The following is a 19,432-nucleotide window of genomic DNA, read 5'->3' on the forward strand; positions in this document are numbered from 1 at the left end:
AGTGAAGAGTAGACAATAAGACTTGATCATAATTGATTTAATGAGTGTTTAAAATTTAAATCCTAAAAATTAATAGACTGGAGAGCAATTTGGTCGTTTAAGCTATCCAGCTAATTACACAGGATTGGTCCGCGGACTATGGTATATCTTAAATCTAGATAGTAATCCTCAACATGCAAAGGAATTCCATCACATTCCTTAGTCTGAGTGCAGAGTTAGAAATGTTATGCAGTGCGCTAGATCAGTATTTTTCAACCTTTCCCATACCAGGGACTGGCTTGCTGTGTCAAGCACATTTCAGGACTGGCACCAGTCTACAGACTGGTCATTGAGAAATACTGCGCTAGATGGAGGTCAATTTTCTTTACTTGGTACAGGGGACATCACCAGATACACATTTATATTTACCCACCCCACCCAACAATATTTATACATCATACTAAGAACAGGAAAAAATCCACAATAAACTTTAACTATTCAAGCAACAAATGCCATCTTCAATTTAAAATGGCAACAGCTGTCATCATTGTTTCAACCTGCCCTAAGAAGAGCCCTAGAACAGGCTAGTTTCCACGGTCATTTTCAAGACTTTCATTCAGTGTTAATTTGTAAATGTTTACTTCAGTAGCCTTTAGTGAACTATATAGTAGATTAGTCAAATGGAACATTTCTCTATGCCTGTCATCACAGTGTTATGCTTTATCAGATTCCTACATTTAAAGCACAGACTTAACAGTTGTTCGAGGCCAAAAAGCATAAACCAAACTCCATTCAATGTTACCCCTTTATTTTCCCATATACAATTATCTAAAACAGGGATGAAGGGTTATGATATACCAAAACACAGTACAAAAAGGTTTTCAGCAACATTCCCTCTAGTTTTTTCCATTCACGGGTGGAATAAATTTTGTTATTTGCACTGAGCCATGTGCAGATGTGCACCACCAGGAGAAACACATGCTGCTGGCAGAGGGTGCTCTGCTAATCAGCTGGGCAGCATTTGAATTTCTCCTGGGTGGTTACCCAAGTACACAGCTTACAGGGAACTCTGGTTCTCAGTATCTCTCACCATTCTCCGGTTAGCCTGTAGCTCAAAAAAAAATGGATCTGTCCAGACTTATCAGCAGAGAATGATGCATGGAATCCTGCCAAAAATCTTAACATGAGTGTGGTTTGGATCAGCTCTCTTTACTGTAACATAACTCTTTAATGATTTTAGATTTGGTAAGTATTTGGAAAACTTCTGCATAGACATAGGATATTTGATGATTATTTAGGGCACAATGTAGCACAATGCCTCGTGAAAGGAAAAAAAAGACAGACGACACTCCTAATTGTACAAATGAGTTTACTCATTTGATGAATGCACACTTCTCATTAGCATTAAAGAAAGTCAAGTATGCCCACGGAGTGGAAAATACCTTTCCCCACAACACTGGTGAAGTATGTGGCCCCTTTCATAAACAACTGTTTCCTAGAAACACAGAAGATTCTACATAAAGCTGTTTGGCATCCAAATGAGAGATCTTTTCTAAACTCAGCCACAATATTTTTTTTCAAGGCAATGAGAGTTGATAGGAATTTTCAAGGTAGACTAGGTTTAAGGCAAACATGAAACACGCCAGTAATTCACCCAATAGGAAGGATCATTTGATAGATTATAGAACAATGGGATCTGTCAGAACCTTGATGAAATAAAGTTTGAATTACAAGCTCTATTTGGTGGGTGATGCAAACATACATTTCACCTGCTCTTTTTCCCATCACTGTAGCCACTTCTAGTTAGTTAATATTCAAAAGGATGGAGAAAGGACTCCATTCTCCTTCCTGGACAAACACCCATATTAAGACTGACAGACAGCCATAACCCTGTAAAACGTGAACCAGAAACCCAAAGGAGTGGATGGAAAGAATAAAAGGAAGTCAGTATAACAGGGGCTTTGTTTCTTTTAAACAATTTTTGAAGTCAAATGGTCTCTAGGAAAACTGATGGGTTGTCCAGGAGAGAGGTTAGTTGTTCTGTAAAATAGAACATGCCTTGAAGAAATATAAAACTGAGATCGTGAATGTGTGTAGTTATTAAAAATCCACTAATACTTTTTGTGGAGCCAATAGCAGTGTCCTGACTAGACTCCAAATGGGAAAATTGCATTGTGCCTATTTACATTTCTTTCTGCGGATTCATCAGATACATTTGGAATTTTTTTTCTCACCCTAAAAGCAACTTGCAAGGTTCCAGCGAACTGCTAATACTATTGCAGATTTAACCTTGACAGGGTGCATTTTTGTAGCAGGGAAAGCAGTTTCCATGTCCGATTTATAGCTACATTCTAAAACACTTTGGGATCCTTTGGATGAGAGGTACCATATAAACAAAAGATCACCACCATAAGACGACACAGTTTACTGTGCACTTACTTTGGTCTCTTTTTGAATGGTTGCTGAGGTGGCGTGGCTGCCTTTGGTTCTGGAGACTCTGGGGGAGATGGATCCCCTCCAGGAAGCTCTGGAGGGAGCGGGAGGTCCATGAGCAAGTGTCGTGGTCTCTGCTCTCTCTCTTTCTTCACAAGTTTTGGAGGAAGAATCTCCTTTGGACTAAATCCCGGAAAATTACAAGTTAATACAATGTGGTCAGACTTCAAATGTCATTTCAAATAAAGAGGATCATAGGTCAAAAGAGTCAGACTTGAGTGCCTGAAATTAGGGGACTAAACATGGATTTAGGAGTCTAGCTCTAGACACTCAAAGTTGAAAAATACTAAATTAAAAGCCACAGTCCAGCCTCAAAAGACCACACAGCTCTTTGCAACTAAAATCTCTCATGATAGTGGAATAAAAATTCTTAATGTCATATATACACACACACTAACAAATTTGGGATATAACCTGTTATCCATTTACTGATCCCTACTTCCTATCTCCTGCCCACTCAATAAAACAGGTTTAAAGGCATGTTCTGACCTATTAATGGCCATTGCAATCCTACTACATACAAGCAAAATTAACCATCTCTCCATACACTGCTTGTAACTCATTAGCAAAGACAGAAGTGGGGCAATAGTAACTTTGCATATTGCAGATAGATTGACAGTTCATTTCTTCTTTTATTATGGCACCAACGGTTGCAGTGTTGTCTTTAACTAGCAGGAGACTGGGGAGACTGACATCCAGAATCAAGGGATGGGCGGGAGGAAGGGGAAGGTTAGGGAGAATTCCTGAAGCTGCATAAACTGGGAATTAAAATCCAAGTTGAATGGCAGTAGGCAAATCACATTATTCATAATACTTACCCTGTACAAGACAGCACCCTTCCCAGGAAAAGGAAAAGCTGTCTACTGAAATACTGACAGTCTTTCTTGGGTCACTCTTAGGGCAACTTATTGGGGGGAGCAGTGTTGATGATTATCAACATCAGCAGGTCTAAAACTCTGCTCCCTCAGGACAAAGAAGCCAACATAACTGAAGTGATGAGAATAGAAAATTAGGAAAGTTACCTTATTCACTAGCCACTTCCCAAACTAGCTGAAACCTATGGTAAAATACAGTGTATTTCACAAATGAATACAGAGGCAAAACATGGAAGGAGGTTTTGAGAGAAGTACTTTCCCCTTTGGAATTACTGAGGTCTGATGCTCTTTAAAGGAGTGGGGAGGAAAATTGTCTTTTCATTGTTACTGAGGTCACCACACAGGTTTGAGGAACTAACCAGAAAAGCCCCAATACTCAAGAGTACCGGAGGAAAACTTTCATTATGTGCATCACTATGGTCCTTATAATCCGTGTAAGTAACAACAGACACCACAGAAAGATCTGTGGGCCTGCTCTTGCCACCCAAAGCACTGCTGTTGACTTAGAAGAGCAGAATGGCCCCTATATTGGTCACTCTTAATGAATGCAAAGAACCTCAGTGTTAAGACTCACAAGAAAAGGCCCCAAAATGGGATTTGAATCTGTCAGTCTAAAAATAGCAAGTGAAACAGGGGTAGCCTGAGTGGCAGCTTGGATTAGCCGAGGGAATACGAACATTTCCGGGGGGGGGGGGGGGGGGGGGTTGAGCAGGTTTGTGCTTGGGCAGCCAACACAAGCTGCTGCCCATGCTACCCTGCTATTTTCAGTGCTCTAGCCCAAGCATGTTCCTAGCTGCAGTGTAGACATTCTCTAAATGTAGGTCAAAGGTCCCTAACTCAAGTACCATGTCTGACAGACTTGGTCGAATTATTTCACCAGCTTCATCATATATTTTAAGCAAGATATTTGAGGAATATTTAAAAGTTATTCATTTGGATTTAGTGCCTAGATTCATCACCCTGCGTATGCCATTTACCACCAGGATAAGAGTATGAACCACTTTTGCTAGCAGTGAATTTGATCCAGATCTGTAACATTATGCAGTGTTTTAACACGCGCCACACACCTTCATCCAAAAAAGCCTGAATTTGATACTCCTCCAAAAGTATTTGACAGACAGGGTTTTGGGGGAAGGATAGAGATGTGTTGCTAGGTAGCGTCTGGAGTAGAGAGGCTTTTCGGGGGGGGGGGGGGGGGTTCTGCTGTTATCTGCTAACTTATGTAAATAGTAACCTTCGTTAGATGACTTAAGGCTGCTGGCTAGCTGGAGTTAATTTGAATGCTGCTGGGTGGCTATTTTAAATTTAGCTATGGTCAGGGCACTCAGACTATATGCATGACATTCTTTTTTTTAAAATTAAATCTAAAACAAATCTGGATTGCCTAAGCATAAGAGCACTGCACACAGATGGACTGGAAAACCTGAAAGGTGAATTGCAAAGCTTCAAGAAAGCAAAACCTCATCAATTCAAAAAACTAAGGAAACAAAATCCCATAACAGCAGAACAGTTGTAGCCACTTTAAACAACAGTAATTGGCACATCTCTTAACTATTTTGGGGACAGTCATTACCGCCAGAGATCCTGAGGAATTCAAGCTATGAGACTTGGTGTGACATCAGCCATCACATGCCTAAAATGATGGAACTATTCCATTCTAAACCTTCATTTTCACTCCCTCCTCAGGCCCTCCCTAAAGGATGAAACACTCCATGGTGCACCTGAACCCAAAGGTGAATCTTTTGGAATGATACATCACAAGTCTTTTAGTGTTACACAAGCATGAAGAGAAATACAAGAATCTGTATTTACTCAATTGAGCTGCAGTTTGTACTTGGCCAATTCAAATTGGATTCTAAACTTCATGCTTGCCATTAGGGATGTCAATGTGTAGTCAACTATACTATTAACCGATAAGCCTAGGCTTACTGGTTAATCTTCTTGACTACATGCATTTCCCCCGGCCTTGCTGCCTCTGTATCAGAGACAACAGGGAGGGAAGGGGCTGAGCAGGAGCCAGTGCTGGCTCTATGTTGTCCCCCCCCCCCTTCTGCTGCTTTTATCAGAGGCAGCAGCAGGGGACAAGGACAGGCAGAGGAGGCTGCTGCAAAGCAGCCTCTGTCTGTTGGGGGCTGAGGTCCCTGCAGACAGAGTCTGTGGGGAGCTCAGACCCCACCATAGACAGGAGCTGCTACCACTCTGCGTTGTTGCCTCTGTATCTGTATCAGAGTCGTGGACCAGCTCCCCATGCCAGCCCCACCCCCAGGGACTACTGAATAGTCGTGTAACTGCAAAAATTTCATGTGGTTACATGAATATTGAATTATCCGATATTTAACATCACTACTTACCATAGTCTTAGAAATCAAGAAGGGCATGTTTTTTCCACATTAGAAACAGAATAAAGAAATGTTTGGTTCACAAGCAACAAATACTTTTAAGTGATTGAAAACAATGTACTGTACATGGGTAATGTGTTATTTGCAACTAACACCTGCTAAACCTAATTAAATGACTTTGCTTGCTTCTCTCCTCATTTCAATGGACTGGCTAAGAACTTGCTTGCCAATATTTGGGTGGAAATATAATCTGCAAGTATGTTATAGATCAAAGGAAGAAACTGACAAAGTTCCAAGTTAAAAGTTGAAAGAGGTCTACTCAGCCACTCATCAGGGAACAGGTACAATATTAGTACTTTCATCGCAACCACACAGAGGTATGAGTCTTTATGGTAAAGTTTGTGATGCTTAATACTGCTGTTTTAACAACAGCAGAGCTGAATCAATTATACCACCTTTGCAACCACAGCATTATGTTTAGTGCGTGCTTTTCCAAAGCGAGAACTTATCTAAGTACCATGTTAAGGCTACTCTTTCTACTCTCACTGCTCCCTAAAAAGCTGAACAGAAACAAACTGAACAACACTAAATCAAGTGCTGTTTGTGAAAGACAACATAAGGATTCACAGGTCATTTTATAATGTATTGTAATGATCTCAATTACAACAATACCTTGCTAATACTAATGTCTGAAAGAGCCAATGAGAACAGTAAGGCTAAGTCTACACTACATGCTTCTTGCACAAGAAGCCTTTTGCGCAAGAGTTTTTGCACAAAAACTTCTTGCATAAGAGCACATCCACACCTCAAAGCACATCGCAAAAGCCATGTGCTTTTGCGCAAGAGAGTGTCCACACTGCATGGACGCTCTTGCACAAGAAAGCTCTGATGTGCTTTATCCCATAGGGGTTTCTTGCACTCCTCTCGAGCGTCCACTCTTGCCTTCTTGAGCAATAGCTGTAGCGCTAATAGCAGTTATGCTTCAGAAAAGGAGGTTTACCTATGGTGGAAAAAGCGCTCTGCTCTGCCGTTTAACTGCCCATTTAATTGCGCAAGAGCTCATTTGAGGTGTGGACGCTCCGCAGGCTTTTGCGCAATGATAAACTTTGCTCACATAAGAAGTGGTAATAATATTTCAGAGCATGCTTGGAAATTGTTGGGTTTTTTTACATTATGCAAGAGTAATTAAATCTTATATTAACACATCTCAGTACCTCTTTACTGAGAAGCAAAGAGAAAGCAAGGGTTTTGGTGAGCAATTTAGTCAAGTAAAAAATAGTGAGGACCTAATATTTCATCAGATGCCAAAACTTCAGTATAGTGCAACAATAAAAAAGTTTTTAATCTTTTTTCAATTGATTCTATTTCCTTTGCCCATTCCTTCTTCGATTATCATAAAAAGTGTGTGTTTCAAATCATCTAGGGGATTAGTTAAATCTAGTTAGATCTAGAAATTATTCATGTAGCAGACAACATTACAACTCACTTGGGAAAGGACTAAGTCTTGATGTTCTGCATAGGGCTCATCTACAAAGGAAGTCTCAGGAGAATCAATTAGAATTAATTTAAGGTGTGAAATTCAAGTGGATTGGTTAAGCTGCATTAAACCTGTGTGTTACACAATCAAAATTGAAGTCACATTTATTCTGAATAAGAGTATCCACACATGGGTTTAATATGGTTTAAGTAATCTACTTCGAAGTTAATTTGGATTAACTTCCTGAGCATCCCTATGTAAACAAAAGCCTTTAATGATAGACAGGTAAAGAGTTACCCTCTTCCACATTAAAACTATGTAACAGCAGCATATGGCACAGATAAAGAACATGTTCCATATTAAACCTCCAGAGTATTACATATAGATGCAACCATCAAAAGTACTGAAATATGCATTATTTGCTTACTCCTAACAACCTTCCTCCCAAATCTGCTACTTAACTTCTGACATTCTTTTCTTTCCTGTCTATAGGACAAAATTGCACCAGGTGCAATTTTAAAGCAGCTTAGTCAGACTGATTTGAACCCTTGTGCCAACAGATTTATTTCAGTTTAAACTGGGTTTATAATAAACTAAAATATTTAGCTCTTAAACTAAATATTTGGCTCTCATGCGCCACTTTTATTTTAGCATAAGCCAATTAACAATTATTTAAAAACCCAATGTAGGTTAAAGCACTGAAATTTTGTTCAGGTAGATAAGGCCTTCATGTCCCAACAACTCGCTGTAAGTGCAACATTGCTTTCTGCTGTCTCTCTCAGATGACTTGCTCTTTAGTGTTACTTTAACACAGCTTTTTGGGGCATTTCATTTTTTTTAGTAACTCAGGATCTACTCTTGCAAGTTGCTGCGTACACCTGGATCTCTTCTCTATGTGAAGCCCCATTAAAATTAACAGAGGTACTTCCATACAGAGCAGATTTCAGACAAGAGGACTAATGGATCCGTAATCAGATTGGCTTGATGAAAGCCTCTAAACTTCTCTTCCTCACTGAGATTGTGTGTCAGTATCAGCACTGAATTATAAGTCCCTCAAAAGAGGTATTCTGGATGGAGAGACTGACAAGTCTATAACCTCACAAATAACAATGTCAGAGGGCATTTGGTCATGAGCGGTGTTTTCAGTAGAATGGCACAGGAATCAAGTACAAAACTAGATATCTTCTAGGAAACATGTGCAGGGTAAGGAAAGAGTCAGCAAGATTAAAAAAATAAAATCTTGTCTCTGTTAGTGTTTGTAAATGTTTTCCAACCCAAGCAGAACCCAAGTTTTCCATGTGATCTTACCTATCCAAGTCATCTTCCCCAAGTAGGACAGGTGGGAGTGGAAGTGGAGGCAGCGTTGAAGTCTTCAGGTGTGGGATAGCAGCAGTCACAGACACTTGTAGTTTTGTAGAGACCTGGACAGAGGGCTGAGAGTTTGCCTGAGTGGACAAAGCAGATGTTCTTGAATGGGAAGAAGATGGCAAAGAAGCTGGGATGGAAGTAGGGACCTGAACAGAAGTCAGTTGGGCAAGTGGTAGAGGTGGAACAGCTGGTGATGGAGGCAAAGGCGGCAATGGAGGAATCTGGGGTGGTGGTGTTGCTGTTGGTAGAGGGGGAGGAGGTGATTTTATAGAGGGCAGTGGGGGTGGGTTCTCCTTCTCTGTTGGCTCTGTCTCTTTTGGAGTTGCAATCTCCTCTTTCACTACTACAGACTTGGATTCTTTTGTTCCCATCGTTTTTGAGTCTTTAACTGGGGCTGCATGCTTCTTCTCAGAATTCTCTTCTGTCTTGGTTTTAATCGGCTCCAGAGATGTTTTAGTCTCTGCATTCATGTGTATTAAATTAACCAGTTCCGTATCAGAGGCTGATTTTTCCGATTTAATGACTTTGGGTACCTTTTTAGACTCTATTCCTGCCTCCTTCACCTCGGACGAGCTGTTCTCTTTTACAGACAGAAAGACAGGCGAGTTCTTTGCCTCCTTCCCATCCATCTTTGCTGCTGCCGCCGCCGCTGCAGCTCTCTCCTTCTTCTTCCTGCTAAGTTCTGCTCCCAGGCTGGAGTTCAATGGTAGCCTAGCAGGTGATATACTGGAATGGCGACTACGTGAACCGGACCTCTGCTTTTTACTGTGAGATGATGAATGTCTTGAATATACAGGACTTCGACTTCGGGACTTCACAGACTTCCTATGGAAAGAGCAGGAAGCAGAAAACTGAGATGTAGACTGACCTATACTTTGTTAGACACTGAAATTAACAAAAGCTATAACTCTCTTTAAAGACAAGAACATTCATAAATTGTCAACTACACTTCAGAACATACCCAAAGATTGTCTGAGGAGACTTAAATTAATAGCATCAGTTTGATGACACTTGAAAATAATCCAACACTTAATGAGCTTCCACGGTCTTGCTGTTTACAAATCATCAATAATTAAAATAACAGAATTGAAGGATGAAGGTTAGACCAAACTTCAAGTTAAAGAGGAGAACAGATGCACAGTGCTTGACTGAGGATTTTAGTTGAGAGGATAAGCTGACAGTTTAGGAATCTTTCAGGACAGCAGAGCAGGAGAGAAGACACAGTGATAAGACATGAGTACTGCTTGTGAGAATGTTTTGCACAACCCTGTGGCATTAATAAGTGGTGTAACAGTAAAGCATTCTCCTAGCGAATGCCACTTTCCTCCACAGAATGTCTTCACTTCAAGTAGAGGTTTTACTCTTACCATAAATGCATTTGCACATTGCAAGTCAGAAAGACAATTTGGGACTTTCATCCTTAGACATGTTCAGTGATGCTCTAAATGGGATGCATCTCACATTCAGCTACAATGTATTACATTAGCAGAGATATTAAATGAATTTGGAAATCTGCACTGTTGCGTGAGCCACAAATAAGAAGAAAAATGTCTTCCTTTAAAAGTACATAAAGTGAACAGAGGATGAGCTTGGATTAGGCAAAAGTCTGCAATGCCTATGAATTCAGAGGTTATTAAGGATGAAGAGTCACTAGAAAGACTGAAAAAAGCCAGAAAACTGATATTTTAAATTCAGACCAGTGAACATTTTCTCTTCTTCAAGGAAGACTGGGATTTTGCAGCTCATGGGACTGTGTTCTCTCAAGAGGAGTAATGTGTGTACGGTGGACTCTAAGGGCAAATCTACATAGCGCGTTATTTCAGAATAACTGACATTATTCCAAAATAGCAAAGAATACACTTACTCTACAAGCCTTTATTTCATAATAATGTTGAGCTGGAGGACTTCTTACTCCCACTCCTGTAACCCTCATTTTACGAAAAGTAAGGGAAGTTGAAGGAAGAGTGTTCTTCCTTCGACTTCCTGCTGTGCAGACAGTGCCTAAAGCCGAGTTAAGCTATTTCGACTTAAGCTACGCAATTGAAGTAGCTGAAGTTGCCTAGCATAATTTGACTTTAGCCCTGCTGTGTAGATGTACCCTAATTGATTTGGAAGCCACATGTTACTAAATAATAAAAACTAAGGTTCTACCAATGCTGTTGTTCAAAGCATGCTCACAAATGATTTTTATTATATGGTCTATTCATAGACTTCCCTGACCACAGTACAAAATATAGCATGAATTTAGATCATACTAAGAGAAATTCCTTTTTCCGCACTGCTCAGGAAACATGCCAGAGCAACTGTGTTTAATGTGGCAGCTGTTAGCAGATTTTTCAACTATAATTGAAATGCAGTATAAGAGATTAAAACGACAATTATCTTATCCTATTCAAATTATATTAAAGAACTATCTGATGACATACCTGCTTTAAAAATAAGCTAAAGTATAAAAATGGCTTATTTCACTGTGACTAAGTGTGTGTGTGTGTAATATATATATATATATATATATATATATATATATATATATATATATAAATATAAATATAAATATAAACAGCAATAAGTATATAAAAAAGTCAGACCTATTTCAGAGTCTGTTTTCAATGTTCATAGAAATTGTGTTTAAACAGAAGTTGACAATATACCTCAAGCTGGCACGTCCTCTTCAGGGGACTCTGGCTAATCAGTTTAACTGTCACACACACAGGCAGAATTTGCCATTTGGATAATAGTTCACTTTCCACATCCCACTGCAAAACTGTCAGGAGCTGAAATAGCTAGCAGCATGCTTACACTGCACGAAGAGGTCACACTTGCAGACTTTGCTGAGGACAACATTCCTAACAGAACTTGTATGACATGGTTAGCTGCAAACAGAGAACACTTAATTTTGACACCTAAACAGCACCAAATCCAGCTACAACTGATTCCTAGCATTGATCTGGAAACCTGCTCTTCACTAGGCAATAACAGTTTTTGTCATTGATGTCTGCCTTGAAATATGTTTTCAAGTTCTGTAAGGCATTTACCCTGTCTAGAGTAATCCTTGAGTAACTTTATCTCTAGCCAAGAGGTTAACGACATTTGCCCTCACATATCACCTTTGAAATCGCACTGCACTGCATATTACCCAGTTTATAGTACTTAAAAAGTACTTAAATGTACCCTTAATAGAGCCAAAGAGGGTCCACAAGGTGTCTGTCACCCAGTCAACTTTTTAGGTACTTCTCAGCTTTATAGACTCTCAAACTTTTCTTTCCAGTTATAGCGGTATGGTTTAAAAATTCCTACATTTCTAATGGAGGAAACAGGACATGTAAAAAGCTAGCTATCAGACTAGTGGATTAAGATAAGGTATCAATGCAAGAGAATGGCTCACTACAGAAAACCCAAATACAATGGCAGGAGATTCATTTCCCTGATACAAACAGAGCTGTACCAAAGAAAGGTATCTTTGGAGGAAAGACTCGGAGAAATCTCTAGCCCTATCTGCATTATGAAACTGGATATTGCTAAGAGTTGTTAGCAACAGTTTCCCCTCAACCAATGATGAATGCTGAAGAAGACATGAGAGCGCCCAGAACTGGACACTTCCAGAAAGCCTGTCATGTGAAGCACTCAGAGGCTTAGTGTTTTTAGGCTTGCTATCTCACAAGTGAGGGTATGTGGCAAATCACAAGTATAACAGTGAAATGAAAGTTAGTGGCAAAGCTGGGACTAGAATAGGGGTGGACAATAATTTTTGTAGGGGGGCCACTTCACAAATGTTCATGGGTCAGGCCCCAAAGGGGTAGAGCCTCTGGTGGAAGGGGCGGGGCCTCAGGCAGGGGCAGTTCCCTTTAGGCCCCACATACCCAGGGAGGAGACTTTACACTCTCCCCCATGGGGCAAGGGACCGCAGGGGGTCTACCTTGGCCCTGCCAGGGGCACATGGTGCCCACAGGAAATGTCAGAGATTTTGAACAGCAAATGGTTCCCTCTGGTGCTGCAAGCCCCTGGCGGGAGGGAGAAGACTTCAGGTGCTCTCCTGTCCCCAGGCCTCAATTGGCCTGGGTGTGGAGCCATAGCAGGGCAGGCCAAACAAACAGTTTGTTGGGCCAGATTCGGCCTGTGGGCCATATCTTGTCCATCCCTGAACTAGAACCTAGCTGCCTTGACTCCTGATTTCTTATTTTAACAACTTAAGAAACTACCTCAAATTAAACCCTCTAAATCCAGTTTCACAGACATTTGGTAACCCCATATTGTGATTCTGTGCTGCACACCAGTGACTATGGTGCACATACAAATCCAGAAACTAATCTCATAGTAGTGTATAAGCCCACATTCAGCAAGTGTGTGTGTGTGTGTGTGTGTGTGCGCGCGCACGCGTGAGCGTGCAGGGGGTGTTAACCCGAATTCTTTCTCCTGGCTATAACTGCAATGGTATAGTTATTACAACTGCTATAAATAGGGTTTGACAAACCCCAGCGAGAGTCACTTGCCAGCCCCGTACTGTGCATGCGCCAGACCGGCACTGCGCATGTGCGAAGCGCCGGTGAATGGGGCACTCGGAACGACTGGCTGAAATCTACTCGCCCGTGGTTTGTTGAGCCCTGGCTATAAAGGCCAACCGTGACTATAGAGAAATAGATGTATTCACCATTTTCCTTTTCAGACTGCTTTTTGAGAAGGGGTGGGAGTTTAAAAGAATCACTAGGAAGTATTTTACCCTCTGCCAATGAAAAAACATCAGTGCCACAGGAAAGACTCATTCATCCCCTTGAGTAATTTACACTGAACTTTCCTCATTGAATGCAGGTTCAGTGACCAACAACATACAGAAGTTCTTATTTTTAAGTTTGCTTAACATTTAGAAATAAAAGAAAGATCTGAAAACTTCCCTTTGCCTGTGGAAGGGTAATATTGTACATTAGGGTGGCCATTTTCTGAAGACATCTTGCAAATACAATTGACCCCTTATTTTTTGTTTTGTGTTGCACAGTGAAACTGAGTTTTGATTAAACAGTGGGTTGTACAAAAAGTGTAGACCAACTTTATGAGAAGGGGGGGGGACTGTGGTGGGTTATCAATTTAATCCTAGATTCAAAGAATTCAAATACATAGTGTAAATGAGTAATGACCTTTGGAATTTTTTGTTGTTGTTTGATTAACTAGCTAAGTGCTGTACCACAAAGGTATCCTTGAAAACGCTCTCACATGGCTATGCAAGTTCATGGAAGCACATTCAAAGCTGCTTCCATAAGACCAGCTTTGGAAAAAGTGATTTTTCACAAGAGCAACTATCATTTTACAGACCAAATCAAATATTGCTTTTTTTGAGATGTGTTGGGGGGGAAGAGGAAGGAAAACACAGCACTTTAGTGTTGCTTCCTCTGTTACCAAGGGATGTAAAATTTCAATTATTTGGCCAATCGAATAGTCGAAGCAAATTGCATCAACTATTCAATAAAGTTGATAAAGGCACTTCTGCCTTTAAATTATAGCAGTCCCCCACTGGCCTCACGCTCCCTGTGGCATTTCAAAGCTGACCCTCAGCTCCATGTGGCGCTGCTGCTTTGAAACACCAAAGAGAGCCCAACATCAGGCTCCACAGTGTTTCAAATCAGCAGTGCTATATGAAGTCCAGGGTCAGCGGGAGAGTTCCCAGCTGACCCCAGGCTCCACACGGCGCGACCACTTGGAACCACCTCCTCCTCTATTCCCCCTCTCCCCCGCTGCCTCTTTCTGATAGAGGCAGCAAGAGGGGAGGGGGGAAGTGACTAGTCGACTAGCCTGTCGACTATCGGATAAGCATTTGCTTATAGGATAGTTGACTAGTCGTTCACATCCCTACTGTCACCCTCCAATTCAACAGCAACCCTTTTGCTGGTTAAAGAAGAGTAGCTATACACCCTTACCAGAGGCTACATAGCACAGCCAGAAAAGATATACAAGGCATCTGCCACTCAGGATTTTTCTAGAGATGTAAAAGCACGTGACCTGTGAAAACAAGGTTTTCATTTCCCAAAAAGATTTGGGTTTTACATGTACACAGCTCCACTAGATCATATTTCAAAATTAATGGACAGGAAGCTTTTACTTCGATATAGTTTATCAAAATAAACTAAAGATGGGGGAGAACAGGGGTGACTCCAATGAGCTAACTTGAGGCAAAATTTACAGATGCCTTATCACTACTAGGATTTTACATTGAGATAGCTATTTGCAGTTCAGACAAAGACAGGATTTTTAGTCTATACTAGTCCTGATTTTCACTGGAAAACCTTATATGTGAAGAGCAATGGATGTTGTTTTAGGGCTCAATTCCAAAGCACTAAATTTAATGGGACTACCCAAATGAGAAGTTCAAATCACACAGGTAAAGATGTGCAGACCCAATCTCGTTCACCAATGGAATCCTGGGAAGCAACACAACTAACATTGTACATATTGTTTTGCTAGTTTATCATAAGAACTTATTTCACGTAGAAGTTCTTTTCTGAATTATGATAAATCTATAGCCAGTTCCACTACACGCATGCCTAGAACTGGAGGCTCACTGAGACAAAAATTCTAGATTGAAAAATAATCCATATTAGGCTATCTACCAATCTGTACTCAAAACACTCTTCATTACTATAAAATTGAAACAAAATGCAACACTATTACTAATTTCAAACAAAATGTGTGTGTGTCTGTGTGCGTGTCAAAGTTACTGGAGCATAAAAAGAAAAAAAATCCGTGTTCCAAACTAAAAAAAAGTTACCTAATTGACCTTCTAGAATGCCAAGGGACTATTTAAAACGAATGGAAGCAAATGATCTATAACTGAGCAGAACACTTAGCTTGAGAAAAGCAAGTTAAACTATAAAGAAGTAACTTAAATATGGACAACTCTAATGATGAGGAAAGGAAAGAAAAAAATTAATCAGTTCAGAGTGAGATATGCGCTGAATTAAACAAGCCTTCTGAAAACTATAATCTCTTTCCTAGAATTTGGATCAAAGTTTCCAGAATGAGAGAACTTTTAAAAATACTTAGTGGTAGCAAAAGATGTTGGATTTTCAGCACTAGAAATTTTAAAAGTTTTCCACAGAACACTCTCACCAAGTGCAAACTTCCGCACAACACTTCATGACTGTTCTGCAAGGCCCACAGCTAGAGGCAAGTGTAACTCAATCCTACTGGCTCATTCAGTCTTGGCCTCTGGTGGTTTTAAGAAGTGGACATCTATCCAAAGGGATCGGTAACGAGCCCCATGGAGCAGTGAGGAGCCCTTGGCAATAATAAGTGCACACTAATTACCTAGGTCAGAACTGAACATGTGATCTTGAGCAATGTTTCTCAACCTTTTTTTTTTTTTAATAAAGTACCTCCTTTTTAAAAAAAATTATAATGACCCCCAGGACCTACAGTTTTCAGACACACACAAATTGTTTCTACCATTGCAGCGTATTGGGTTAAACAACTTAATCATAGCTGGGCGTGCAGTGAAATTTTTGGGTGTAAAAAGTACAAATAATAAAGCGCTGTAAAACTTAAGAAAAATTCAGTTTTCTCCAAATTTCAGTTGTGTTGACGTAACCCCCCCAGACTTCTCTCAAATACCCGTAAGGGTACTCATACCACTGGTTGAGAAACACTGATCTAGAGGGTCAATCAATCACCCCTCCAAAGCCATCCAATCTCCCTCCCAACACACAAAAAACAGAGAGATCACACACCTGGCTACTGGACTTCGGCTCACGGACCGCTTGGCAACAAAAGGACTGCTTGAGCGCCTTCGGCTGTACGGGCTGGGTGACCTTCCACTGTACGACCCACTTCCCCTCTCATAACTGGATGAGCGTCTCCTGTTGTACGGGCTGATGGACCTCTGTCTTCGACCATAAGGACTAGGAGATCGAGTGTTGGACTGGTATGCTACGGGTTCCTTGTAGGGTGGGCTGACTGACTGCCTGCGTGATGAGCCACCTGGGCTCTTCTTGTATGAGTCATAGTTGCTGGATGTATGTGACCGTGGAGGGCTAAGATCGTATTCTTGGGTGTAAGATGCTCCCGAAGGGCTGTCATCCTGTTTGGGGCTGTCAGCCCATTTCCTGTGAGGACTCCGGGATTTCCGTTTTGGACTGTCAGTGCTTTTGTAGCTTTTCACAATGTCCCTTTTTCGATGGCTTTTACTGCGGTCTTTGTGCCCAGACTTCAGCTCCCGCTCTTTTCTGGACTTCTCCTTGTGTGCTTTGGCTGACCTGGAGTCCTTGTTGCTGCTTCTTGATGGCTGTGATTTAAAGTGTTCTTCATTCTCCTCATTGAGTCTTTTGGAGGTCCCGGACACTCGGTCCTTGATGGATCCTGACCTGATGGACACCTCCTGAGTCTTTTCCAACTTCTTCTCTTTTTCCACCTGCTTACTCCTGTTCAGCTCCCGAACACGCTTGTGCTGGTGGTGCCGGTGCTTGTGCAACCTGTCACTCCTGTCTGAGCTCCCCTTCCTCTCATCATTCTCCCTCCTTTCCAACTTGAGGGCCACATCATCGGAGAAGGTGTCCGAGTCGGAGCTGATGTCATCATACTCCACCAGTGGCTTGATCATCGCACCCAGCGGCGCCGCCGTCTCTTGAGCCACCAGCGGCGAATCTTTAGAGTGCTTGGACCTGTGCCTCTTGTGTCTGGAGACCAGCCGGTGCCTCTCCTTGCTGTTCGAACTGCCACTGCTGGATGTCTGCTGCTGCAACGACCCCCCTCCTCCTCCATCCTTCTTGCCCCCATGTCTCTCTGGATTTGGCATTCCTTCTCCACTGTGCTTGGAAGAGGGGAGGGGGGAATCCTCCAAAGCCCCCAAACTTTAAACCCCAGGCACCGACACCCCTCCCCCAGCTACAGGCCTCTTTCCGTGGCCTGCCTTTCTCCTCCCACCATTCACAACCACTTCTCCCCCCCCCCTGCGCCTTTCCTCCCTGGTTCTAACTCCCTCCCTCCTTCATGGGGTGCAGCCCTTTGGATCAGGCCCCTGGGGTGGGGGAGGGGGACTTGACCTCACAGGGCCCCTGGGCAGGCAGTTAAAGGGCCTGGAAAGACCCAAGGGGGGGTCTGGGGAAGGGGGGTGGCTGGGGCCTGGAGCGGGCCCCTGGGCCTGGGCAGAGGGTCCCCCGGGCAGGGGCCCCCTGGGTAGATCCCTAGGCCCGGCTCCCTCAGCGGAGAGTCCCCGGCTCCCGCCCCCTCAGCCGCGGCGCGGCGAGTCCCCGGCTCGCGCCCCCTTTGTCCGCCCCGCGCCCGGGGCCGCCTCCCCTCTCACTTCCCAAAGCGAAACGGCCCCGCTTCCAAGGGGGCAGCCGCCAACTCTCGCGACGCTCTCGCGTGACGGCCGAGAGCTTCCCCCTCCCTCTCTCCCCGAGGCAAAGGCCGCGAGACGCTCCGGCCGGGCCCGCGCCAGCCTCGCGAGAGCTCCGCGCGGGGCTGCTCAACAAAACTTTATTGAGCCACCTGGTAACGCGGCCAGAGAAACAAGCAAGCCCAAGGCAACGGCTCTTTTCAACAAAACTTTATTGAGCCGCACTGTGCGGACAGCGCCTCCTTTCCCCCTCCCCCACATACTTTCTTCCCCTGCAAAACTTGATTGAGATGCAGAGTGTGGTCAAATCACCAAGCCCCTGCCCCAGATACTTGTGTGGAGGAGCCTCAGGGCCCCTTCCCAGCTTCAAAGAGAGCCTGAGTGCCATGCAATAGGCCCCACAAAACATGTGAAGCAGCCAGCAGTGCCCTCAAGGCAGTGACATGGGGGTGGGGGTGAGGGTTGGTGCCTCTCTAGGCTCAGTTTCATAGAGAAGCCAGGTGTATAACCCACACTCTCCTGTTCTAAACACTAGACCCTGCTCCTGTTCCATGGCCAAAACAGAACCCAGGAGTCCTAACTCCGTTCATCTGAAGAAATGGGTTGTACCGACAAAAGCTCATGCACTTCAAAGACTAACAAGATGATTTATTAGGTGATGAGCTTTCGTGGGCCAGACCCACTTCCACAGATCAAATCAGATCCACTATTTGATCTGAGGAAGTGGGTCTGGCCCACGAAAGCTCATCACCTAATAAATCATCTTGTTAGTCTTTAAAGTGCTACATAGTCCTGTTTTTTGTTTCATCTACATGTTTTGTTAGTCTTTAAGGTGCTGCAGATAGACTATTCCTTGTTTTTTAAGTTTGTCCCAGTCTTATGATTCTCATCTCCTCTCCTCCCCCCCAACTTTTATTTACTTACCAATTACCATTGCTCAAATTGTCGCTCACTTTATTTACTTACCTCACCTGACTCCACCCAGAAACTGAAGCACCCAAAATCAGCAGCAATGTCTAAAAGTTTGTCCTGCCATTGCTTCAATTGTCACTCACTTTAAAGCAGGTGGTGTAGTTGCAGACCTAGGATATTAGGGAGACAAGGGCTATGTCTTTTGCCCAAAAAAACCTTCTTGCGCAAGAGCCGTCCTTCCTGTTTCTTCAAGTAAGAATGGCTCTTGTACAAGAGGGTTTTTTTGCGCAAAAACGGAGCCTAATTAATTATGCAAATGAGGCGCAGCGATATTCCACGCTTTGCGTCATTTGCATATTTTTTGCACAAAAGGGCTGTGTCTAAAGTGGCCGCTCTTGCGCAAAAACTTGCTGCCTGTCTACACTGGCCTTGTGTTCTTGTGCAAGTAAACTGACGTTCTAATGTATAAAATCAAGTGTTCTTGCGCTAGAACTCTGACACTCCCGCTCAGGAATAAGCCCTCTTGCAAAAGAGCTCTTCCAGAAGAGGCCAGTGTAGACAGGCAACATGAATTTCTTGTGCAAGAAAGCCCTATGGTTAAAATGGCCATCAGAGCTTTCTTGCGCAAGAGACTGTCTACACTGGCATGGATGCTCTTGCGCAAAAGCAC

General features: G+C 42.7%; 1 protein-coding gene across 3 annotated transcripts in view; it reads right to left on the minus strand.

Moving 5' to 3' along the window:
* CDK12 (cyclin dependent kinase 12) overlaps nucleotides 1-17,908 on the minus strand; it is an 85,245-nt gene extending 67,337 nt beyond the window's left edge. For 2 of the 3 annotated variants that reach the window (XR_012898075.1, XM_006126218.4), the window contains exons 1-3: nucleotides 16,244-17,907; nucleotides 8,472-9,356; nucleotides 2,419-2,595 (exon numbers count right to left, since the gene is read on the minus strand). Coding sequence is in view for 2 of the 3 variants with exons in the window: in XM_006126218.4 (XP_006126280.2) it covers nucleotides 2,419-2,595; nucleotides 8,472-9,356; nucleotides 16,244-17,307 (2,126 nt within the window). In the remaining variant the exon portion in view is untranslated. Of the gene's footprint in view, nucleotides 1-2,418; nucleotides 2,596-8,471; nucleotides 9,357-16,243 lie in introns of all 3 variants that reach the window. The other variant, XM_006126219.4, reaches the window with a different exon arrangement.
* Between the last annotated feature and the right edge of the window lie 1,524 nt (nucleotides 17,909-19,432).

This window comes from Pelodiscus sinensis, chromosome 29 (genome assembly GCF_049634645.1).
Source record: "Pelodiscus sinensis isolate JC-2024 chromosome 29, ASM4963464v1, whole genome shotgun sequence".
In the NCBI taxonomy this organism is placed as follows: domain Eukaryota; kingdom Metazoa; phylum Chordata; order Testudines; family Trionychidae; genus Pelodiscus; species Pelodiscus sinensis.